A 22,200-nucleotide genomic window follows, 5' to 3' on the forward strand; every position below is an offset into this window, starting at 1 on the left:
TGATAGGAAAGCGGAGCTCAGAAAAATTCTGGAGCAATGAATGAAAGTAATATAAGATGGGCAACCAGGGTGCAACATAGGACAGAAGCTAGATTAATGGATGTATTGGAGGCAGCGATAAGCTTTGTCTGCTGAATCAAGTTGTTATTAAAGTGTAAGTCAGAGTTGTGCTGATTCTGCACAGTTATGATCTGCACCCTCTATAGCACAGGGAAGAAATTGGAACAATATAAGTAAAATTGTGGGGTTTTTCTTTCATTTAACTGAAAGCAACATTTAAAATCAATTTTGCTACTTAAATTGGAAAGATGAATTTCTTAAAATTTATTTGTTAAAGTATTGTTTGCCTTGATGTTAGAATTGTTTCATATGAGACTATCTTAATACAATTTTGACTGCCTTCGTGGTTACTGTTTTTGAAATTTGACATTTATATAAATTTTGTGAGAAAAGTGAGAGTTTTGGGGCATTATCATTTTTCTGTTTTTACTCATTTGATTTAAGGTCAGAGAATGTGTGTTGTGAAGAGTGAGAATCACTACTTTTCAAATTCTTAGTCATACAAAGTTGTTAGGAGTGTACACCATCCCTAAAAATTGGTTGCTCAGTTTCTATCCTTACCAAATGAGTATCCTTTTGTTTTAAAGATTTGCAGTATATTAATAATGACACTTAAGGTAATGGTGATAAATAATATTAGTATGTACTACATCATTACTTTTTCTTCATTAGGAACTTAATTCAGCAATAAATTGCATATAAACATTACTCAGGATAATCTATCTTCCTGTTACCTGAAGATATTGAAAGAAAAATAAAATAATGTCAATAAGTTATTTCAGTAACTTTACAGAGTACTCTAAAGTTCTAAAGCTACAAATGAAGGTAAATTTATCTGACCTATGAAGTTAGATTGCTCACTCTATTGACACTTCAGAAAAAGGTTGCCAAGTTGATTTCTAAGTACTGTGGACACACCAAATTAATTTACTGCCTTCCAGCAACAGGTTGCCAGGTTTACACAGGAGACCATGTCCACTGGAATGGCCTCATGTGTGACCTGAGTGCTCAACCTGACAGGACAGAGCAGGCATCAATGACATTTGCAAGCTTGTCAGAACCCTTAACTGTACTAGAAATGTCACATTCCTACTCATCAAAAAAAAAAAAAAAAAAAAAGTACGTGAGGATTTTTATGCCTTTACATTTATAAACCAGGATATTTCCTCCCTATGCTAGCCTGACCCTAAACCACCAGCCTAGAGGGAAAAGCACACTTATCATTGTTCTCAAGATAATTTTAATAAAGAAATACAGAATCCATGGTCATGATTTAAAACACCTCTCTGGAACGTTGACTGAATTTTATTTTTAACATAATTCATCTTGGATAGGCCCTAAGTATGTTATTAGAGCCTGGAAAAATTGAAAAATGCATAAAATGATCTTATTTCATTTCTGTTAATGAAATGAAGAGAAATCCGTACATTTATGAGAAATAAATTTGACACTTTTAGAAGCAGGGTGAATCTGATGAGGGGTCTTGACGTGTGATAAGGAACCTCCCTTTCACAGAGGCACACACTTGTGTTGCTAGTAAAATATCACTGTCTCAATGTTGAGGAGAATGGGCTAGACTCCAAGATCGGCACAGAACGTTCTCCTAGAGGCTCACCAGACCACCAGTGAAGAGTAATGTATGAAAGCCAGGGTTTCAGGAATGGATTTGTGGACTCATTACTTCCTTATTCATTTTGCGGTGTGAGGTCTTTAACAAATCCTACAGTTACTCTTCTTTCTGGCCCTGCAGCAGTTTGACTACCAGGCTATTTAAATAGTGTAACAACAAGGGGAAAAAAATCATAGCCTGGTAGCTTTTCTGATTAGTTTTTATAGTGTATCATACTTTTAATTGAATCTACATAAGAAAGTCTTATTTCTCCTTTAAGACAAAAGCTTTACTATTTTCTGTTCACATAGCATAGTGATAGCATTAAATAGAAAGAAATAGGCTTTTGCCCCCTATGAAACCTTTATGAAGTATTTGTTTATTACAATGCATTTGCTTGCTAATTGGTTAGTTTCTTGCTTAAGCAAGCAAATAACCTAGAAAGGATAGTGTCATTACTCAGCAACTAAATGAAGTAGCTGTAAACGTATCATCAATTTCACGTTAACAGTCTTTCCCAGTGGTTCCAATGAGAGGACAATATAAAGCTGAGAGAGGAACCGCAAGCTATCTGACAGATCTAAAGGACATAGCACCATTAAAAGAGAACTGAAACTTCTGTCAAAATAAAATTGTATTAATAAGCATGCTCTTTATCATTTCAGTTTTACTATGGCTCTTTGATTGCAAGCTATTTTTTATAGCTCTGTCACTCTTTTGTCCTTAAAATGACAATATTCCCTTGCAATAGATTTTATTAGTGTTGTTAATAGTATTGTTATTAATAGCATTGTGGTAGCAACTGAATTAGTATTGTTACCTTGGAAACAACTCTTGTAACTAATTTTCTTTGTCAAGAATTAATTCTAGAGTTACTTGTTTACCTAATGTACCATATATGTTTGTACTAGGATGAGTAGAAACTTGATTAAAGTAAATAAGATAAAAACTTTATAAAACCCTGAAACTATACTTATGGCTCCATGATTAACCCACTTTTTTGTACATTCTTTGCATTGTACTTTACCCCTCTCAGCCTCAGTTTTGCCATCTGTAAAATATTGTTAAAAATAACTGTCTTCTCTAGTTATTTTGAAGTATATGAAATAATAAATGGAAAGTACATTGTAAATACCGAGTAAATGTTTTTGTTTCTCTTGTTACTATTGTTAGTGTTTTTCCTCATACATATTTGATTCATCCACCTGTCCAATGGAGAATATTGCATATAATTCTGGAAAATGTTGGTAGTAATTGCCTACGGTCAAATTAATTATATTTAAGGTGATATTGAATATTTAGTACTCTTGATTTATAGTAAACACATATATATTTTTTAATTCATTTTTTAATATATCTTTATTGATTTCAGAGAGAATGGAGAGAGAGAGGGAAAGAGAGAGAGAGAGATAGAAACATCAATGATGAGAGAGTCATTGATCAGCTTCCTCCTGCACACCTCCAACCGGGGATCAAGCCCACAACCCAGGCATGTGCCCCAACCAAGAATTGAACCGTGATCTCCTGGATCCTAGGTCGACGCTCAACCACTGAGCTACGCCCAGCTGGGCATAAACTCATATATTAAGCACATATGGTTAGTATGTAAGGTCATATTACTATAGTATATAATTGACTAAATTAGCCTTTAGGGAATATCAGTAGAAAGTTATACAGAAATTAATTATAATTTAAAATGCTACATATCAACAAAGTATATATGTTTCTGCTACAAAAGCTTAAAAAATAGAAAATATATTGTATGCTATGTGTGCAAATATGTAAAAGCTATATGTGAATATAGTAAAAAACTGGAACATTACAAGACATGAGGTCTGAGTAATGGGTATAACAAGATTGCAAGTAAATTATCTATTTCAGCCTGATATCTTCATATATTGTTATAATTAACTATGGACAATGAATCATAATGAGTCAAAAAACTTGTAATATCACTTATTTGATAATGATATAAGCAAGTCTAATGAGTTATGGATCGTCTACTCTCCATATGTTTGATTTGGTTGAAAAAAAAGTGTGTGTGTGTGTGTGTGTGTGTTCTAAGAGAGAGGGAGATTGAAGGAAAATAATTATTCTTTTAACAAACAGAAATGTCCATATTTATATAGCTTAGAGTTTGGAGCTCTTTAAAGAAATTAGTAAAATGCTGAGGAAATCTGAGGTAGAAATGTAGAAATATTCATTATAGATTAAAAGAATATGTATAAGGAACCTCTGAAAACATATCACACAAATTTGATCTATCAGTATGTCTTCAAACAAATTTTACTCCTGTTGGGGGGAGAAAAATTTCAAAACAATTGATAACAACATATTATCTTCAATTTACATTTTTTTATTCTTAGCCCTATCATATTTCCACTCTCTAACTCCAACCTTTAAAACTTAACAGTTTTACAGATGACTTTTTCCTTTCCCGTCCTTGACTGTAATTGTTTTTGACAGTATGTGTTTGGCTATACTTGAGACATACACATTTTAATTCCATTTTTGGCACTGAAGACCTAAATTGGGCTTTTTAATGTAGAAAGGCACAGTGAGTAAATGCCAATCAAAAACTGGTTCTTTAGTGGCTATAGGGATTAAAAATTCAAAGAAATTCCTTGGTTTAGCAGAACCTGGAAGAGAAGAGTTTCCAAAATATACCAATTCCAAATCCCTTATAACTTGAAATAGAAAGTAACTTCATTTTTTCTCAAATTCCTTTCTCATATGGGTCTCAGAGTAGTTTTGACCCTAGTAATTTATTTGTAAAGAGTTCCAAATTAAAGAAACTAAAAATATTAGGTCAATAACAACAATATCAAAACTCACAATATCACTCATTTCATAATTTTATAATTGTGTCTTTCACAATAAAACTAAAAATCCCTAATAACATCTAATTAAACTTATAAATTGAATAAATTATTGGGTACAAAACACAGATAATGTCTTTTTATGAAAAGAAGTTTCACGTTATTTTAAATTGCCTTGAATATCAAGCAGAAGCTCATTGGGAACTCCTTTTGAAAAATAAATTTTGTCTAAATGACTAATCAAATCAGTATTTACTATTCTATTTAGAGGGATTTCTCTTCATCTTAAGCAATTTTCTGATGGAATTATAAAAACTAGTTTCATTCAATGTGTCAGTGGAGATAAAGCATGATATAGTAAATATACCATTTCTTTGCTTTTTATGATGATGTTCCCTTAAAATGAAATCAGAGGATACTGCTGGAAATAAGTGTCTTTAAAGATATGACCTCGGTGCACAATGTTCAAATTACAGTTCTTTAAAGATGTCTTAGAAGTAGTGGGATTATTCAAGAGTAATTCAGAAAATCATTTTTAACTAAGAGTATTTATAGGCCTGAGAAACCACTTCCCCAACCCCAAGCAATCTGTGTATGTGCGTGTGTGTGTGGATAGAGAGAGACAGACAGACAGATAGAACAGAAGTAGAGAGATTTTCTACTTCCATCAACTCTCTCTACTGTCTACTTATATATCCACCAAGTGAGGAAGTCAAGCCAAATACTTTATTTAATGATTATTTGGCAAATACAAAGCATTTAACATTCTTGAAGAACCTTTAACACAACTATCCATAATTCCCAACCTCCCAATGACTTGAAACCTAAATTAAAGGTCATTATTTATTAATATCCTTATTTTTTCTCTATCTATTCAAATATTTCTACTTTTACCTACCCTGGTTTTATCCCAGTGATGCCACAAAGAAATATTACTGTATTCATGACTCCTTCATATGTTCCCATGTGGATTGGTATATGACTTCAACTGATGCCAAAACAAAATTCTTGTCAATAGCAGAGTAAGCCTGCACTGTAATACCTCTGCTATGACTTTTGCATATAATGTCCTTCCCATGATTCTCTTCCTTAAAATGCTTAATCATTCTTCAAAATCAACTCACATATATATATGTTTCCATGATTTTCTCAGCCATTCTCATGGTATTATTTGCCTGGCATTTGGTGAATTTTAGATAAAACATTCCATATATTGTTTTATAATATATAGTTTCTTTGTCTTCTTCCCTACTACTATGAGTTTGTCCAAAGCATGCAGGATGACAGGCTTGTTCATCATCTTCAGCATCTAGCAGAGTTCCAGGCACAAAGGTGCTCAGAAAAAAGTGATTAAATCATAAGGGGTTCAATACCTCCCTTGACATTAGTTTGGAACTAATAAATTGTTCTATTAATGAAGCAACATTTATGTCGATTGAGTTTATTTGCCAAGTCCATCTGGGTAAAAAAAAAAAAAAAAAAAAAAAAAAGACAGAAAATTCAGTCTTGTTTCAGTTGTTACACTTTTATTAATTGTCTAAGTTGTTTTCTCAACTCTCTATTTGGCTTAAGTTAAAAAGGTATAGCAAGAGTAAGTGAAAAACAATATCCCCAAAGGAAAAGATTCTGTTATTTCCAATGTGGATGTTATGGCTCAAGGTCACCTCTCTGAGGACAGTTCTGTAGAAGTGAAATTATTCAGATGACTTCAGTCAATAATTAAGCAAGCAATCTAGCTAGCATACAAAACAAAACCCAAAAATAGCTGTTAAAAAGAGAGATTGAAATATCTAAACTGGCTCTCAGTTGATTAAAATGTCTCAGGCAGATGCCAATCTTGCCCTGCACTTCATTCTGGATAGGTCTGGCGTGAGTAAATGGTACATTACAGAATATTTGAGTACAGCATTGAGTGTATAACTAATATCACTGTGCATCCATGTGCATCTATAAAAGTTCAAAGATTTAAAAGGTGTGTAGTAATTCAACTTGCTGAGGGCTCTCTGGGAAGCGTACATATTGATTGCACTCTTCCTGGGGCATGCACTTCACAGGGGAATGGACAGAGATTCACAAAATTCATGCTGGTACTTGAAAGGAAAATCAATTAAATGGAAACTCAAATCATGGCATATTATAAGGCATTCAGATTTAAACATATTGAAATATGAACCTGTAGAGGCTTTCATAAAAATATGAATTTATCCTGGTCTCCAGTCATTGTACTTTTCATTTTTCAGAGACTGATAAACAGACTTATGCCTGATTTATATAATTAATACATTGAATATCTCAATGTTTTAGGTTTTGTAAAAAAAAAACAAAACAACCATCTAGCATTCTTTGTTAATGTATTTAATAAGATTGTGCAAAAAACAGTATTGGGCATTTGTGAATTGGTATCATTGAAATGGAAATTATACAATTATAATTTGCTCAAAAAATTACTTAACAAATATTCAATTGTAAAAACCATAAAAAATTAGTCACATTTTTTTCCTTTAGATGTGAAGACAATATGTAATATTGGAAGGAGCATAGCTTTTGCCCATATAGATGCAAGTTTGTCTTCTCCATCAGTCACTGACGAACCTTGTGACCTTGGCTGAGTTACTCAACCTTTGTAAGGCTCTGTTTCTTCATTTGCAAAGAAAGCTAAATGTATCTACCTTTAGGTGAAGTATTTTGTAACGTCCCTGTCACATAGTAGGTACTCAATAAATGTTAGTCACTAAGCTTCTTACAAACTAAAACAAAAACAAAGGCCTACATTCTATAGAATTACAGAGCACAGAGGGTAGTCTTGGGCTCTCCTTTGCCACTGCCTCAAAACTTACCTGTGCACCTAAATAAGGACTAATGAACATCTCCTGTCTCTTAAAAAACATGGGCAATGGTCAGTACACAACAACCCAGATATTTATGAAGAAACCATCATGCAGGGAATAGTAGAAAGAGGGAAATCAAACAATCATCACTGACAGCTTTAGAGATATTTGGCTGAATAACTCCAGGCCACCAAAAGACACTGGGGAAGCCTGCATTCCTGAACAAGAGTTAGGCATTTCAGGCATTATATGTATTCTGGTTAATTTCTCTTATTCAAGGTTATATATTATTTTTTTTTAATGTAATAGTAGAAAAATTATCTAAAATAAAAGAGTTAATTCAAACAGTAGTAAATATTTTTTTTCAAAGAGAGAAAAATTCAATGTAAATTTAAAACTGTTAAGATTATTTGTGGCTGGTGAAAAATCCACTCAAATTTCTAACTTGTGATGAGAGATAAGTCCTATGAGCTACTATGAAATCATTTAATTTCATGGCTTTTCTATAGAATTTACTTTTAATTGGCAAATGCGGTGGCTCCTAATTTTAAATGAACAATGTCAATATTCAAGAATTAGAGCTTTGGTTTATTTTTTCCTCGTCTATTTTAAGAACTACATATTTAAACTCTGCTGATGTTAAATCAAGTAACATTACAAAATAATCAGAAAAAAAAAGACAAGTAGTAATAAATGCAAACATTAGCCACTACTTATAAAACTAACAATTAGCTGATGTAGAATACCACTATATTTGGAAGGTTAACTCTACCTTGAAGTGGATTCAAGGTGAAAAATAAAACTAACTGGAAAGTAAGAAAGAGCCTACTATATTTGAATATCTACTATGTATCCTTTAGCTTTATGCATTATTTTACTTCTTATTTTAGAAAAAATATTGTAAAATTGGTACCATTTTACCAAGCCCCATTTTACATTTCTATTTTTTCTTAAATGTTTCACATATCAAATTTTATCCACCTTCTACATTTTACCTAATAGAAGTTAGGTGAACTGGGCGTTTGGCTGAGATTAAAGTCACTATAGATAAATATAATTGGGCTATTCAGAATACTCATAGCTTGAGAAATTTATTACTTGGCCAATTTCCATTGATTTTATGTTCTTTTTACACATCAAACTGCTCAGATTATTTTACTTGGAGTTTCAGATGATCTAAGACTTACAACTACTCGCAAAGCTATATGCACCCCCATGTTCATTGCATCATTTTTCACGGTGGCCAAGACATGGAAACAACCAAAGTGTCCTGCGATAGAGGACTGGATAAAGAAGATGTGGGACATGTACACAGTGGATACTACTCAGCCATAAGAAATGATGAAATCCTGCCATTTGCAACAACATGGATGGACCTTGAGAATATTAAGCTAAGTGAAATAAGTCAGACAGAAAAAGCTAAGAACCATAATATTTCACTCATATGTGGGATATAAAACTGGAACTCATTGATACAAACAGCAGTGTGGTGGTTGCCAGAGGGAAGGGGGTGGGGGGCGAAGGGGGTCCTAATATATCGTGACTGGAGAAGATATAAATTTGGGTGGTGGACACACAGAGCAATATACAGATCCTGTAACATAAAAACCCACACCTGAAACCTATATGATCATATTAACCAATGCTACCCCAATAAATTTAATTTAAAAAAACTTACAACTAAAATATATAATATGTCAGATTTTACAAAAACAAACAACTACATGCTAATCATTTCTCAAATGTCCATAAACATTGTTCATCACAAGGGAATTCATATATTATTGAAATTAAAATTCTCCTCAGTGTTTTTGTTTTTTACCCATACCAGACAGACAATGCATGGTATAAATGAAAAAGAATTACAATTCAGGAAAAAAAGTGCATCCAACACAAAGAAAACCAAGTAGTAGGGATATATGTTTCAGAAGGAAAAAGATTTTAGAATGTGATGTTTACAAAATTGAAAAGTTTCTATTTCCAATCTTAATTACATATAACTTTCTCAGTTCAACTTTTTCATTTCAATCTGAACAGAAGAGCAAAACATGAGTGATTGAAAATGATGAAGAAAGGTATGCAGAGTCAGATCATAAAAGGAAGTTAAACAGACTAGTTTACAAGAAACATCGGGCACACAGCATCATAGTGAACTGGACGGAGAGAAACAGTGTGGGGAATTCATGTTCGAGAATAGGAATGATGGCTTCACTGAGGGGTAGAACCTGGAGTATCTGGAGATTGAACCAGACTTTTCTATTCCTTAACATTTTTTTTTTAATAATGCAATTTAAAAGTATATATTAACCTGCACAATAGAGTAACAACATAAAAGTAATATAGGTCAGTATTAAATATAAAAATTGCTGCTGGACAGGTAGCTGCATTTTTTCCCAACTGTCAGTAGCTTGGGGAAATTTCCCTGGCAGTGAGAAGTGCTCTGTTAGCAATTGTTTTCCTTATTTTCTTAGTGGAAAGCCCCATTTTATTTAAAACATGGTAGGAGTTGCAGGTTTGCATTTTTTTTTTTGTTTGCTTTGAATTTATTTTACTGTGGTAAAATATACAAAACAGAAAATTCGCCATTTTAACCATTGTTAAGTGTACAATTCCATGGCATTATGTATATTTACACTGTTGTACAACCACCACCACCAGCCATATCTGTAACATTTTTATCTTCCCAAACAAAACCTCAGACCAATTAAACCATAACTTTTCATTCTTCTTTCTCCCCAGCTCCTGGAAACCACCATTCCACTTTCTATCTCTATGAATCTGACTATTCTAGGTACCTTATATAAGTGGAATCATACGATATTTGTCTTTTTGTGTGTGGCTTATTTCACTTAGCATAATGTCTTTAAGGTTCATCCATGTTGTAGGATGTAACCAGTACTTCCCCAGGCCTGTAATTCCTTTTGCCTACTTCCCCATGTAATCTTTGTCCTTCTACCCAATATAAGCAGCTGGCTTATGGGGGGAGGTAGAACAGATTTTTGTGGATGACCTGCTGTTCTCCTATACTGCTATCAACACTGGAAAACAAAAATGCTCATATACCATTCAAACTTGTTTCCACTTGATTGGCTCAGGTAGTGACAGGCAGGCTGGACCCATTTGTTGTCCAGTTCCATTTTCTGGTGACTCAGATGGGACACATTTGGATTGTATATTCTCTTTCCCTCTCTCTCTTAAAAAAAGTTTCTTTCCAAACAGCCATAAAGCTTTGCTTCTGAATCACTGAAACAGCTCAATGCCAACTTCCTTAGGAAGTGGAATGCAAACATTCTGAATAATTAATGTGCTTATTGCTTCACATTTAAATAAAATTGGCCTGCAAAGACAACATTTTACTGAGGGTTTTGTTATAAGGGTGTAAAATTCATGTCTCTACTCACCTTAGAAAACCTTTCATTCTACTGTGTTCCAAATGATCACTACATACAAAGCTTGTGAAATATTGACAATAAGACAAAATTCCTTTTATAGCATTCTTACAAATTATTGAAAAACAAATTTCTACCATTGTCACTGATTTTATTTTAGTTTAAATTTTTTCAGAATTTTTTTACTGCTTTATTTTGGTTAAATATTGTTCCAAATAAGTGTGCCCAAAAAGCAACAAATATAAGTGTGGTGACCAGTTTGAATGTACAGTGTCACTCAATCACATGTCACTGTATTTGTAACATTAAAGAATGTGCCATCTTTCTCTAGGTAGATTCTATTTTAAAGGTTTATAAATAGCAAAGGTATGATGATAAAGTAATAGCAAATTGCTATGTTTAAAAGGTGTTATAGACTGGGTTGTATCTCCTCAAAGTTCATATGTTGAAAATGTAATCCCAAATTATGACTGTATTTGGAGATAGTGCCTTTAGGGAGATAATTAAGTTTAAATAAGGTCATAATAGCAGGGTGTTAATTCAATAGGACTTGTGTCCTTATAGGAACAGAAAGAGACACCAGAGATCTGTCTCTTTCTCTCCATGTGTGCACAGAAAAGAGATCATTTATGGACACAGAAAGAAAGCTGTTTTCTATAAACCAGGAAGAGTTCTCTCCAAAAACCAACTGTGACACCACCTTGATCTTGTACTCCTATCCTCCAGAATTTTGAGAAAATAAATTTCTATTGTTTAAGCCCCCTAGTCCATCGTATTTTGTTATAGCAACCCTACCAGAAAGCTTTCAGATATGTCTAAGTGTGGCACCACTATCAAGAAATTGGAATTTATTGAAGATTTTTTATGAAGTATCTGACAAAATCTGCTGCTAAGTGCAGCCTTATTAAAATACATTAGATTGCCTGGCCGGGGGTGGCTCAGCGGTTAAGCATCGACCTAGGATCCAGGCGATCAGGGTTCGATTCCCAGTCAGGGCACATGCCCGGGTTGCGGGCTGCAGCCGATCAATGACTCTCTCATCATTGATGTTTCTATCTCTCTCTCCCTCTCCTTTCCTCTCTCTGAAATCAATAAAGATATGTTTTAAAAAAAATACATTAGATCAACAATAAAAAAATTGATTTAATTGACTGAAGGTAGGGAGATGTGAGTACAACAGATTGTTTGCAAATATCCCTATTTTCTGTTTCATATGTTGGGACACACAAAAAAATTGCTGCACGATTATACTCATTGCAATCATGACTGATTGAAGAGGGTTAAGAAACTCACTTTTCTAAATTTAATCTCAGTTCAACATCACCTTATTTTCATCTCAAATGCACCAAAAAAATTGATCAGTATAGCAATTTTATTTTATTGCTCTTTGATCAAAGATTATTATGATTTCAACATAAGGGTTAGTCTAGTAAAGTAGAAGATAGAGTAGAGAGAAGTCACCACGTAAGGATGGCAGTCCTATTCCTGACAGTATGATATTTTGTGAATCAGGGGATATCACTTGAATCTCATTTTCATCATCTGATAAATGGGGGGAGGTAGGTAAGCTTGATAATTTCTAAGGATTTTCCCCAGCTCTGAAAATATATTGTCCTGCTTAATGTTATTCTTACATAATACGTTCTCTTTATTTTGCTTGAATTGAATTACACCAGTCATAAATGAACACATTTAACATAGATATGGACATCACAAGTAACATATTTCTACCATTAAATGGTTCTTTTCCAATGTCTTAAATACATATCAATTAAAAATAAAACTAATATTGCCTGGCCAGCTTGGCTCAGCAGTTGAGCATTGACCTATAATCCAGGAGCTCACAGTTCGATTCTCGGTCAGGGCACATGCCCGGGTTGTGGGCTCGATCCCTAGTAGGGGGCATGCAGGAGGCAGCCGATCAATGACTCTCTCATCACTGATATTTCTATTTCTCTCTCCCTCTCCCTTCCTCTCTCTGAAATCAATACAGACATATTTTTTTAAAAATAAAAATAAATAAAACATATATATTCAGCATTTTGTCAACTTAATAAATTCTAGTGAATTTGAATCAGTTTTGTTTCTGCTTAATATTGTAGACTTAAAAACATTCAGTGATAGCAAGATCACCATTATTATATATCATGTTAAAGGTATATATCTGTATTCTCTAAATGAATACAGTAAAAAAGCTTCAGTAAAAACAAGTTTTACTCAATTATTTTAGTCAACATTAAGTCTAAACCTAAACTGGAAAACATAAAGGGAGAATTTTGCAGGTATCTGAATAATATTATCAATTTAACTAACCAACCAGGATGATCTTGGGTAGATACAACCTAAACATGACACAGGAATAAAACAGTCTTTCTTTGTGATTTAACTTTAAATATTCTTCCTCTTTGTTTTCTCTAAACATTGTTGCTGACAGAATTTTTCATTCCACTGGGAATTAAGAGTTCTCATGTTCCTAACATAAAATATCTCCTTGTAAAACATGACTCTAAAACACCAACATCAATAGCATTACAAGGGACTGCCTTGGATCATAATGGCAAACATTAGTGTTAGTGATATTCATGACAGGAATAAAAAGCTTCTCAGCATGAAAATTGCTATGTAAAAATTACCTTTAAAAATGAAAATGGAATTTTACTCTCTTAAAGATTTGACAGATATCACTTCTTAACATCTGGGAGCCTGAGAAATATTTAAACATATATTTACAGGTGTCAAACAAATGCAAATATATTCATAGTTTAAAACACAAAATGGGACTTGTACAGAAGACATAGAGTCACTAACCACAGCATGTACCAGGCAGTGTTTCTTTAAATGAAATAGACATATATACTATCAAAATTCTTCCTTTTGTTAGATTTATATCACTTGGGTGTCTTAGATAACACTATATAAATGATAATCTTAGAGGAGGAAATATAAAAATCCAGTGAAGTTTAGAATTGTACACTTGAAACCTATATAATTTTAGTAACCAATGTCACCCAAATAAATTTAATTTAAAAAAAAACAAACAAAAAGGAAATCTATATAGCAATGCTGATCACACCTCCCTTCTTGAAACCATTTGCTTTGCAACACTGTTATCACCTTCTGTTCTATCTTGTTATCTTCCTCCCTAAGAGCAGAACTTTTTGGCTCCTCTTCTGCCAATCATTTCATTGAAAGTATGTCGTGGTACAGTTTGACCTTCATAACTGTTATTTCCTTCTACGTGTCCTTGGATAATGTCATCTGTTCTGATGACTTTAAATATTATATATCCTGTTATGACTCCCACATCTATATCTCCAAGTTCAAATCATTTCAGAACTCAAGACCTATATTTCTAGATGCATCCTGAACATCTTCATCATGATGTCCCACAGTTATATCAAAGCAATGTCTCCAATTCCATTACCTTCCACCTCAAGTTTGCTGCTACTCCTACTCATGTTGAAAGCAGAACTTATCTAGAAACTGTTTTTTCATTATCAAATTTTTACTTGTCCCTTATTAATCTCTGTATTCAATCAATAACTTCTCAACTTTCTATCTCTTATATTTCTCTTGAATTTATTATTTGTTTTCACTCTTAGAGTCATGGTTTAAGCCCTTAAGAAATTTAATGTGTACATCTGTGCTTAGCTTGCTCCAATACTCATTCCATACAGCTGTTAGAATTATTTTTAAACCCAAATCTGGTCATATTTCTCAGGATCTTAGAGAGTAGGTGCTACATTGCCTAAAGGAGAATTTTCCATTTTCTTAGTATGATATACAAGGCCCTTTGTAATCTATGATAGCTTCATGCCTTAAGCTCTAGCTTACTTAAAAGCAAAACAAAAAAACAAATCCTGTTCTATTTAATAAACTGATTTTGTATTCCTTTACCTTAAAATCATAGGGTAAAAAGTGACTTTTAGCATGACACCTGAGGAGCTTCACAGACTCACTCCCAAGCAAAACTGGTGAAATTATAAAAGAATGGCATTTAAAGTTCCTGGAAATGGTCCTAGGGCATCCAACAGATGAAGAAATATGTATTTAAAACAATCTACTAAAGTTTGGTAAAAACAGCAAGAGTCTTTAGTTTTTGAATGAAGACACATGTTTTCCCCTCCAAAGTCAGAAAGACTAAAACTTCATTGCATACTGGAGCAGCCAAGATCACAGGGGTAGCTATTTCCTGGCTACTAATTGTATTATTTTTTCTGGAAGAGTCAAAAGATGAGCATTCCTCATATGGCTGACACGTAGCTGCTTATTGCTGAGCTAAGCTCCAGGTGAATGTAGTTGAGAGATACAGGCTTCCTTCTCCCATCCAGACCTCACTCATGACATGGAGGGACTACCACAGACTAGACACCTCTGAGAATATTAGGACCCCAATATGCCCTGCCATGGCTTATAAAAGAGCTGTTTCATGCACAGAAAGGAAGGCTAAGATTTGAAGCTACTTCCACTGCCCACCCTCTCCACTAAGCTTGCAGCTTCTAAAGCAAGAGTATCACTTGGAGAGAACTGCACCAATCCAGAACCAGACAGCTTCACTGTTGAATTGTACCAAACATTTAAAGGAGAATTAACAGCAATTCTTCAGAAACACTTTCAAAAAATAGAAATGCCAAGGAGCACTTCCTGACTTGTATGAGGAATGATACCAAAATGAGACAAGAATATTACAAGAAATATTACAAGAAAACTACAGAACAATATCTCTTATGATTATGGACACAAAAATTCTGAAAAAATACTATCAAACCAATGCATACACACATAAAAAGAATTATACACCATGACCAAGCAAGAGTAATCCCAGAAATGCAAGAGTGGTTCAACATACAAAAATCAATGGTGCAATGGATCAATAAAACAAATATCCACATTATCCTTAATAGATACAGAAAATTTTTTGACAAAATCCAACACTTTTTCAAGGCAAAAATAGTCAACCAGCTAGGAATAGAGGGAAACTTCCTTAACCTAACAATGGGCATTTATCATAATCCCACAGCTAACATTGTAGATGATGGTGAAAGAATGGGTGCATTCTCACTAGGACCAGGAACACAACAGTGGTGTTCACTCTTGCCATTTCTATTCAACATTGTACTAGAGATTCTTGCTAAGGTAATTATGCAAATAAATAAATAAATAAATAAATAAATAAATAAATAAATAAATAAATAAAATAAATACATCCAGATTGGAAAGGAAGAAGGAAAACTCTCTATTTGCAGATGTCATGATCTTGTATATAGAAAATCCTAAGTAATCCACTAAACAATAGTTAGAACTAATAAAAAAGTTCATTAAGGTTGCAGGATACAAGCTCAATATATAAAAATCAGTGATATTCATCAATATATTAATTTCTGTTTGCTTTTAGATATGAAAAATATAAACAGCATCATGTATTTAACTTTTATACTATCATTTTATATGCTCTGAGTTCTATGATTATTTGCAATTCAGTGTGTATTTTACCATTTTATTCATGAATCATATATTTTGCCATTTATCTTTTGCAAAATTTAAGTTACTATTCATGTTTATTTTCTTCATATTCTTGGTTTCAGTAAAAGCTTTCTTATTCACTCATGAAACTATACTCATCTATTTATTCCAATTAATTAACAAACACAATAGCTGACTTCCTTTTAGGCAGTTACCATTTTGCCTTCCAGAGAATAGTTGAACATAGCTAAATGAGAAATAGAAACTTCAGGATTTCTGTGGCTCCCTTAGCTTTTACAATGTGAGATGTTTCATTGTACAAAACTCAAGCTAAAAATAGCATCATGCTCTTGGAAGATGGAAGGCATCTGTTTCCCTAGGGCCTGGAATCTAATAATTTCAATCTATTTTTATTTATCTCCAAACAGTAGTTCTCTGAGAGAATGCCCTTACTTTACAAGAGAAAACAGTAAGGTATTCTTGATTAGAATTAGCATATAGTATTTGAAGAACAATAATTTGTGAAAATTCCTCCTTGTAGTCCCTGTGGATCCACTTGCTTTTCCTCAAGATCACAGCTCCAAAAATGTACAAATGAATTTGGAATATTCATTACTGTGGATGTTGGAATGTTTGCAGTAATCGTGTCCTTAAATAATGGGCATATTCCCTAAAAATGTTGGGGATTATTTAAGAAGGTTGGAGTGAAAACCATTCATAGTGCTAAAATAAATATTATGGCAAATCTCTCTAGTATTTTAAATAAACTTTTATTTTAGAATATTTTTAGATTTCCAGAGAGATTGTGAAGCTATTACAGATGGGTCCTCTATATTCCATGCACATTTTGCCTCTCACGTGAGTATGATACATTTTGCTACAACTAATCAGTCAATATACTATACACTATTATAAACCAATTTATTGGAATTTCCTAATGCCTTTTTCTATCCCAGGCTTTCACCAAGGATTCCACATTACAATTGCTCATTGTATATCCTTTAGGTTGCTCTTGGCTGTGACAGTCTGTCAGACTTTCCTTGTTTTTCATGATCTTGATATTTTTGAAGATTACTATACTGTTCAGGTATTTTGTGGAATGGCCTTCAATTTAGGGACAGCCCAATGCTTTTTCACTCAGATTTCACAGCAGAAGACACAAAGATGTATTTCTATGTACCAACATAGCCTTTGAGGATATGTTTACAGCTTTAGTTCTAAGTTCAAAGAAACCAAATCAAATGACATAAATCTTCAACTTTCAATTATAGGCCTTGCATGTCAACATGAATTGATTAGACACTTCCATTTCTAAAGCAAATGGAAATGTACTTTTATGTTTTGTGTGCGATTTTTAGTAGACTACCATACCAAGTGTCTTGTCATTTGAAGCAGCATTTATTTCCTGTTCCTCTGTTTTTCATTTGTTCTTTTATTCTTTTTACCACATAACTGGAAAGATTACTTGTGCATAAAGATATCTTACAGCTAGAAATATAATTAGAACTATGTACAGGAGTGTAAAATGTTGACCAAAATTCTTAACTATTCAGAATTTGTTTTTATACCTTTGACATTTTAAGAGAAATACATAAATCACAATGAAAATAAACTTAAATGAGGAATTTATTTCCCAAATAACTTCAAGTTATCTTCTTAATCATAGAAGATTCCTCTCATTATTCTGTGCTTTGTACACCTAATTTACCATGGTGTCCCTTGATTGGTTTAGCCATATTAAATCTAAGTGCTATAGTTTTTAAATACACTTACTGTTAAAATAATATTTTTTTAATGTGTAAATGACTACCCTAACGTATCAACAAACATAGTACGTGGTTTATTTATATGTATTTTATGCAAACATTTTCATCACTAAATTTAATGTTTTCAGAGTTACTGATTTAGGGTTATTCTCTATAAAGAGGTAGCAATGGCATGGGTGTGAAAAAACATTAAAGGTTCAAAGGTACCTGCCTGACTCTCTTTCACTCAATAATTGATTTACAAGATACATTTTTTTACAGCAAGTGTTACTAAGTAATTTATCAACTAATTGATGAGATGGGATTCTAAAGATTGAGGAAAATGACTTAACCATTGTATCTTGAGTTCCCATTTCCAAAATAAGCATTGCATCTTCCCTTGTACATCTAGTGAGGGGAGAAAGAACAAGTCAATTAAAGGGCTTGGAATTCCTTTGAACAAAATACATACATACAGGAAATAAAACAAAATATTTATTTTTACTATCACTAGAATATAAATGGAATAAAATTTAGAAAGGTGAATGTATCCATTCTAATTCCAAAATGACTCATTACATTTTATTCAATGCTGCATTATATTTTACTTTTAGTCACATTGGAATATTTTACTTAAATGAAAAACTGTGTTGTATGCCAATTACCATACACAATTTTTTTAAACTTGGCATACAAAATGACATTTTGGTGTCACTAATTGCTGTATGTATTTTATTTTTCTCCTTTATTTTCCACAGAAGAATCTTTCATGCAATGAAATCTTAGTTGGTGCAAGCTCATGGTCAATTACAGCTTTGATCAATGCTAACCCACTTAAGAACATTGAGAAATCCTATAGTAGATGCTTCCAGAAATTCCTGGAATGTAACATATAATATATATTTAAATGTTTTTCTGTCATCACTTTTTTGTTCCTTTATATTGAATTTATTGGGGTGGTTAACAAAATTATACGGGTTTCAGGTGCACAATTCCACAACACATCATCTGTACTGAGCAAATAGACATATAGTGCTGTTCTTTCTTGAGAATTTTTAGCCATGAGATATGATAACCATGATAAAAGCCATACAGTTCACAAATCCTTAAAGGAACAGAACATTTTAATTCTATTAGCTCTCTAAAATTGTTTGGTAATGGCTATTGCAGACACAGCACAGGAATGCACCAGCTGTAATTTAGTATTGGACAGTGTAACAAGTAACAAATTATATTCCTCAACATTTACCAAGCATTTTCTGTTTCCTTTCTTTCAAGGGACAAATTTAAAAATCTCTGCACAGATGCACACACGTACAGCATGACAACTGCCTTGGCAAGAGGCTCTTTGTTTTCCTGAATGGTTCCATTATGAACTCCAGTCACTGGCTGTTATTGATCCCTGAAACAAATATGATTCTTTCTTGGTTTTATTAGGCAGGCTCTCTCTTGTTAATTACTCTTAGTTCAAATCACTTTGTATTTCATTAAGGTGAACAAATTGAAGGAATTAAATAAATAATTCATGCTGTACTCTCACTGCAGTTACCTTCCCCCCCACTTTTCAGTTATTTCAATGCTAATAAAAATAAAGTGGTTTTCTTCTTTGCCTATTTTTCTCAATAATGACTTTGTGTGCTTGTGTGTGTGTGTGTGTGCGCACGCGCACACGTGTGTGTTAAGGGGGTTGGTTCAGTGGCGCAGTGCACCAATAGTAAAGATTTTATAGCAAGAGGTAGGAAGACACTATCTTCCTTGAACATATTTTTGACTTATCTTGTTTTCCTTTTCAGAAAGTTGTTGCTCCTGTAGGTGACATTTCCATTTTATTATCTAGAGATGTATTTCTTTATTTTTATCATCCTCTATGTGCCGAACTCTAAGTAGTCTCCTGAATATTTTCAACTAAAATAGAAGAAGTAAGGTGACCTAGCAGGTAGTACATAGAAATGACTTCCATCAAAAGATTGCACAAGTAGAAATAAAATGAGAGTGAAAACATTTGAAGGACAGTGTGCAGGTAACATGCTCCAGCAACATGCAAATCCATTAAGGATATTTCTATTTTATAAATTCTCCATTATTTTCAGTAGAAAAGTTACCTGTGGACTGTTTTGGTACTTACTATAATGTTTTTAAAGTGAAAAAGTATTTTTTTTTTCCTGCTGCAGAATCTAAGTCTTCATTTATTGATCAATGAAGATCAGCCATTTTATTAGTTTTAAAATGTAAATGACTCTGTGCATCTATAATCCACAGAGAAAACATTAAACTATATGCTTTATACATCTTATATAACTATTATATGTAAAACAATATTATATATAATGGCCCATCTTTTCTTGGAACACATGTGGCCAGCCATCTACTAATACTTAACCAAAGAGATATAATTGACTCTACATTTTTTCTATTCAAAGCTGATTTTCCAAATAGTTTAGGGTAGATAGCTTAAAAAATATTCTTGCTTTTACTGGCATTATGCTTTCTAGAATAATGAGAAATACAAAGAATGCATCATTTTTGTTTGTCAAAAGAAAACCAATGCCTTCCTTCCCTCAGAAGTACTTTCTTTTGAACTTGCAAATAAAAAAAATAAAACAACAACAAAAACTTGATTACATGAATACTTAGTTAAAATAAACTTGATTGGTAGTCCTAAAACAAATTAACCTTAATATCCTTGATATAATGAACAATACACTGTAACACTTTCTTTTATGAATCTAAATCAGTAACTGCATTTTCAAATGAACAAACTCTCAAGGATGAGTATTTTACAAAAAATTGAAAAACAGATTTAAGTGAAGATTTTAAAATCTATCTTATAGTAGATACAACACTATATTATCTACTCATACCCAATTTAAATACATATCTGACATTCAGAAATATTCAAGAAGAAAAATAAGAGAACCTTCTATTTCTTAAAGAATGAAACAATGTATTCCTAAACATTTATATCACATTTTCACCTGAAAAAACTCTAAATAAGCAGTTTTACTTTATTGGACTTTTTTTTTTCTTCTCTAGAATAACATCACCTTTACATTTCTGAACACTTAGTCAACTAAATACCAGTAACATTTACCACATCCTGTAACCACAGGTAAATTGGAGGAGGGGGAATAATGCTTTCAGACATTCATTTGTGGCCTAGCTCTGCTGTTAGTAAATCAGACAAGACATATTTTCTGTCTAGTTCCAATCACTAATGGACATGTCAAAAGGATATCCTTCTCTTTACTTTTCTGGTTTCCTCCTTCTATTCAAATTTTTTCATAACCCTTCAGTAATTTCCCTTCAAAAAATCAGCTTAACAATTCAACATTAAGATATAAGATACTCTGTTACTTTATGCTTGCTACCAGACAGTCTTAGTAACTTCTTTGAGCATAATGAAAATAAAAATTCTCATCAAAATTGCAAATAACAACCTCCTGCACTCAACACTCAGGAATAGTTTTACACACAGAAGGCTGTGAATATATAAATGATACATTGGAGGAATGCAGACGGAAAACCAACTTGTTAAATAACTACCTCTACATTTTCATTTCCACAGTGCCCCATGATGACTAACTACAGTTATGAGAGACTCATTCTTTTGCTAAAGCCAATGTATTTAGAGAGATCCTTAAATAAAATGTAATTTCACCTTGGGGGGTGGGTGTGGGTGGGAGATCAAGCCAAAATATGAGACATGGGATTATAATGAAAAAAACTAAACAAACAGAATCTCAGGAGAGGCAAAGCATATGAGTGAGATAAAGACCATTATAAAGAGAGAACTAAGGACAAACCTGGTCTGTTACAAACTTAGTATCATCTTCCTGAGAGGAATGTCATTGAGCTGCCAGTCAATGGATTTTGGTTCCAGTCTTGCCTCTGATATGAACTAATTGTTACCTCCCCTTCCTAGGCCTTAGGTTCCTCATCAGTAAAATGGTGTAGATGAAACAGATGATCTCTCAATGATCCACTAGCTTTAAGGCTTCAGAAGAGACACCTCAAGAAAACCTCTTTATTTACACAATTGCGCTAAATATGCTTCACAGGAGATGACACTCCTTAAAGTGAATAGACTTTATCAGTTTCTAATCTGCTTTTGTAACTACAGCTCTGCATCTGCTGATGTTCAGCACAGCAGGGAGATGTATCACAGCTGATGTGCAATAGCCTACAATGACACATTATCCTTTCTATAATAAGTGCTTCATAAAATACTCAAACAAAAGTTATTTTTCCTTTCCTTTGTGAAGAAGGAAGAATTTAAAACAATTCTTA

At 33.0% G+C, this 22,200-nt stretch overlaps 1 protein-coding gene across 4 annotated transcripts in view; it reads right to left on the reverse strand.

Annotated features, from left to right (window-relative positions):
- The window catches only part of PCDH11X (protocadherin 11 X-linked), a 674,530-nt gene that overhangs the window by 231,109 nt on the left and 421,221 nt on the right, over window positions 1-22,200 (reverse strand). Inside the window, exon 6 of one of the 4 annotated variants that reach the window (XM_081126096.1) lies at window positions 18,252-18,321. The exons of the other annotated variants lie outside the window; for them this stretch is intronic. Coding sequence (XP_080982222.1) covers window positions 18,262-18,321 — 60 coding nt within the window. The 3' untranslated portion in view covers window positions 18,252-18,261. Of the gene's footprint in view, window positions 1-18,251; window positions 18,322-22,200 lie in introns of those variants that run through there. 4 annotated transcript variants of the gene reach the window in all.

Source organism: Miniopterus schreibersii, assembly GCF_964146895.1.
Source record: "Miniopterus schreibersii genome assembly, chromosome: X".
NCBI classification, from domain to species: Eukaryota; Metazoa; Chordata; class Mammalia; order Chiroptera; family Miniopteridae; genus Miniopterus; species Miniopterus schreibersii.